General features: G+C 46.6%; 1 protein-coding gene across 1 annotated transcript in view; it reads left to right on the forward strand.

The window, feature by feature from the left end:
• LOC106566100 (kinesin-like protein KIF21B) overlaps positions 1-5000 on the forward strand; it is a 153701-nt gene that overhangs the window by 69846 nt on the left and 78855 nt on the right. Inside the window, 2 exon segments of the mRNA XM_045691899.1 lie at positions 3114-3336; positions 4084-4266. Coding sequence (XP_045547855.1) covers positions 3114-3336; positions 4084-4266 — 406 coding nt within the window.

Below are 5000 nucleotides of genomic sequence, written 5' to 3' on the forward strand. Positions count from 1 at the left end.
GGTTCTGGACTGTGGGCCGTCTCGGGAGGTTCCGCACTGTAGGCCGTCGCCGGAAGCTCTGGACTGGGAACTGTCACCGGAAGCTCTGGACTGGGAATGCGCACTGGAGGCCTGATGCGTGGGGCTGGCACAGGTGGTGCCAGACTGGTAACACGCACCTCAGGGCGAGTGCGGGGAGCAGGAACAGGACACACTGGACTGGAGAGACTCACTGGAGGCCTAGTGCGTGGAGCCGGGAGAGGTGGCCCCAGACTGGTACAACAAACCAACATGACACGCACTTCAGGGTGAGTGCGGAGAGCAGGAACAGGACACACTGGACTGGAGAGACTCACTGGAGGCCTAGTGCGTGGAGCCGGGAGAGGTGGCCCCAGACTGGTACAACAAACCAACATGACACGCACTTCAGGGTGAGTGCGGAGAGCAGGAACAGGACACCCCGCACTCACCCCTCCAGATGCGTGGTGCTGGCACAGGTGGCGCCAGACTGGTAACACGCACCTCAGGGCGAGTGCGGGGAGCAGGAACAGGGCGTACTGAGCTGTGGAGGCGCACTGGAGGTCTGAAGCGTAGGGCTGGCACAATCCGTCCTGGCTGGATGCTCACTTTAGCCTGGCAAGTGCGGGGCGCTGGCACAGGACGCACTGGGCTGTGAATGCGCACTGGAGACACCGTGCGTATCACCGCAAAACATGGTGCCTGACAGGTCACACGCTCCCCACGGTGAGTACGGAGAGTTGGCACAGGACGTACTGGGCTGTGAAGGCGTACTGGAGACCTGGTGTGTATAGCCGGCCTCATTTGTACCGGAACTTTAACACAGTTCTTGGGATGAGTACGTGGAGCTGAGTCAGGTGGCATCTGACGGCTAACATGCTCCTCAGGGAAAATGCCGTACATACTACGCCAAACCAACAGCTCTCTCTCATCACCCCCCTCCACTATCTCACAGTACTCCTCGCTCAGTCTCTCCCAATATTCCTCTTTGTTCTCAGACTCACCCCTCGGCTTCGCCAACCAACCCGTGTGCCCCCCCCCCCCCAAAAAAAAACGTTCTTGGGGCTGCCTCTCGTGCTTCCGTCGTTGCCGTGTTAGTTCTTCGTATCGTCGCCGCTCTGCTCTCACTGCTTTAATCTCCTCCTTCGGACGGCGATACTCCCCGGCCTGCCTCCAGGGTCCTTTCCCGTCCAGGATTTACTTCCATGTCCATTTGTCCTGACCACGCTGCTTGGTCCTTTGGTGGTGGGAGATTCTGTCACAGCTGTCTGAAGAATGGGACCAAGGTGCAGCGTGTGTAGCGTTCCACATTTTATTATAACTGTGAAACTATGCAAGATATACAAATAAATGAATGAACAAAAACAACAAACGGTGACGAACAGGTGCAACATACACTAACTCAAAATACAATCTCCCACAAACCCAGGTGGGAAAAACAACTACTTAAGTATGATCTCCAATTAGAGACAACGATGACCAGCTGCCTCTAATTGGAGATCATCCCAAAAAACAACAACATAGAAAAACAGAAAGAACATGACAACATAGAAAATCAAAACTAGACGCAACCCCGTCACGCCCTCACCTACTCTACCATAGAAAATAAAAGCTTCTATGGTCAAGACGTGACATATATATACAGTACCAATCAAAAGTTTGCACACCTACTCATTCAAGGGTTTTTCTTTATTTATACTATTTTCTACATTGTAGAATAATAGTGAAGACATCAAAACTATGAAATAAAACAAATGGAATTATGTAGTAACCAAAAAAGTGTTAAACAAATCAAAATATATTTTATATTTGAGATTCTTCAAAGTAGCTACTTTTTGTAGACAGCTTTGCACACTCTTGGCATTCTGTCAACCAGCTTCATTAGGTAGTCACCTGGAATGCATTTCAATTAAGAGGTCAGTCAATCTGGAAAATTTCAAGAACTTTGAAGTTTCTTCAAGTGCAGTCGCAAAAACCATCAAGCGATATGATGAAACTGGCTCTCATGAGGACCGCCACAGGAATGGAAGTCCCAGAGTTACCTCTGCTGCAGAGGATTTCATTAGAGTTAACTGCACCTCAGATTGCAGCCCAAATAAATGCTTTACAGAGTTCAAGTAACAGACACATCTCAACATCAACTGTGCAGAGGAGACTGCGTGAATCAGGCCCTCATGGTTGAATTACTGCAAAGAAATCACTACTAAAGGACACCAATAATAGTAAGAAACTTGCTTGGTCCAAGAAACACAAGCAATGGACATTAGACCAGTAAAATTTGTGCTTTGGTCTGATGAGTCCCACCGTGAAGCATGGAGGAGGAGGTGTGATGGTGTGGGGGTGCTTTGCTGGTGACACTGTCAGTAATTTATTTAGAATTCAAGGCCCACTAGCATGGCTACCACAGCATTCTGCAGCGATACGCCATCCCATCTGGTTTGAGCTTAGTGGGCCTATCATTTGTTTTTCAACAGGACAATGACCCAAAACACACCTCCAGGCTGTGTAAGTGCTATTTGACCAAGAAGGAGAGTGATGGAGTGCTGCATCAGATGACCTGGCCTCCACAATCATCATACCTCAACCCAATTGAGATGGTTTGGGATGAGTTGGACCGCAGAGTGATGGAAAAGCAGCCAACAAGTGCTCAGCATATGTGGGAACTCCTTCAAGACTGTTGGAAAAGCATTCCTAATGAAGCTGGTTAAGAGAACACCAAGAATGTGCAAAGCTGCCATCAAGGCTACTTTTAAGAATCTGAAATGTATGTCTGTTTTTTATTTTTAATACATTAGCAAAAAAATTTTTTGCTTTGTCATTATGGGGTATTGTGTGTAGATTGCTGAGTATTTTTATTTTATTTAATATATTTGAGTTTAAGGCTGTAACGTAACAAAATGTGGAAAAAGTCAAGGGGTCTGAATACTTTCCGACGTCACTGTATATCCACGCCCCCCACTGCCGACCCGTCACTCCCCCCTGTTTGGGAACCACTGGTCTAGTTGACTGTGGGTCTCTCCTGTATTGTTATGGAACAACGTTTTTAAACTTTTACGCATAGATTAACCATGATGAAGCCTATTTCTAACCCCTCTTTCTTGTCCTGTTCTGTGTAGGATCCGTCCCCAGATGGTGAAGGAGAAGATCGAGGGCTGTCACATGTGTACACTTGTGACCCCCGGGGAACCCCAGGTGTTGCTGGGTAAAGACAAGGCCTTCACGTACGACTTTGTGTTCGACATCGATTCGGCACAGAAACAGATCTATGCTGCTTGTGTCCACAAACTCATCGAGGGCTGCTTCGATGGATACAATGCTACTGTGTTCGCCTACGGACAGGTACAGTAAGACAGAGAGACAGATACAAATATATGAATACACAACTCCATCAAGGAGGGCCTTGAGGGCCCCAATGTTTACCTCTGGATTACCTGTGGATACACTCCTAAATACATCAACTTAGTGTATGCATCCATACAAGGACAGATTCTAATAATTATGTCTATTTCAAAGAAGGGTCTATTTCAGTGTTTCCCAAACTCAGTCCTGGGGACCCCAAAGGGTACATGTTTTGGTTTTTGACGGAGCAGTACACAACTGATTAAAATAATCAACTCATCATTAAGCTTTGATTATTTGAATCAGCTGTGTAGTGCTTGGGCAAAAACTAATACATGTACCCTTTGGGGTCCCCAGGACTGAGTTTGGGAAACACTGGTCTATTTGTAATCACTGTTATGTGGTTGTTTTTCTCTACTAAACTTATGGTACAGACACACAGAGAAATCTGACTTATCACAGTAGGAATCTGTTCCTTCTCTGGCAAGAACAAAATACATACAGTACTAGTCAAAAGTTTGGACACACCTACTCATTCAAGGGTTTTTCTTTATTTTTACTATTTTCTACATAGTAGAATAATAGTGAAGACATCAAAACTATGAAATAACACATATGGAATCATGTAGTAACCAAAAAAGTGTTAAACAAATCAAAATATATTTTTATATTTGAGATTCTTCAAAGTAGCCACCCTTTGCCTTGATGACAGCTTGGCTCAACACTCTTGTCTGTCTCTGTTTCCAGACGGGCTCAGGGAAGACGTACACCATGGGAACGGGGTTTGATGTGAACGTGCAGGAGGAGGAGCAGGGCATTATTCCACGGGCTGTTCACCATCTGTTCCTGGGCATCCAGGAGAGGAAGACACAGGCCCGGCAGCAGGGCACACACCCTCCTGAGTTTAAAGTTAGTGCACAGTTCCTAGAGGTAAGAACACACACACACACACACACACACACACACACACACACACACACACACACACACACACACACACACACACACACACACACACACACACACACACACACACACACACACACACACACACACACACACACTATGGCATTGCCATAGTAACACTTGGGCCACCCATCCAGTCCCCTGTGAAAGGTGGCAGAGGGGATGAAAGCGGTCTAGAATAACATCTCGTCCTCCAGGGATGCATTGTCTGTTGTCATTGGTCATTCTTGCCTTTGATTAATTGGCTGTGTGCATGTTTGTGTGTCTTTGTGTATGTGAGGCAATGTTAACCTGAACCAGATGTGAAGGGCATGCACCGATCAGCCCTGGTGATGCTACAGGAAGTGACATTGTGATGACAGATTAACAGGAAACCCTGTGGATTATGGGTTCTTTTCCTGACTGATGTTAGTCGTTAGCTGTGATATTACCCAGAATGAGAACCCCGACTCTCTCTCACACACACACACACACACACACACACACACACACACACACACACACACACACACACACACACATAGAAGTGTGGGAGACATGAGCCGATATGTTTTAAAGACTTTAACTGGCTGTGTGACAAGAGGTGCCTGGTACACACTGTGTTTCTCTGCTTAGTGTCTCTCACAGCCTTCTCTGTGTGTGTCTGAAGCATCATCAGGGAAATTGTCATATCATTGGTATGCCTGTTGAATGTATTG

This window comes from Salmo salar, chromosome ssa12 (assembly GCF_905237065.1).
Source record: "Salmo salar chromosome ssa12, Ssal_v3.1, whole genome shotgun sequence".
NCBI lineage: Eukaryota > Metazoa > Chordata > Actinopteri > Salmoniformes > Salmonidae > Salmo > Salmo salar.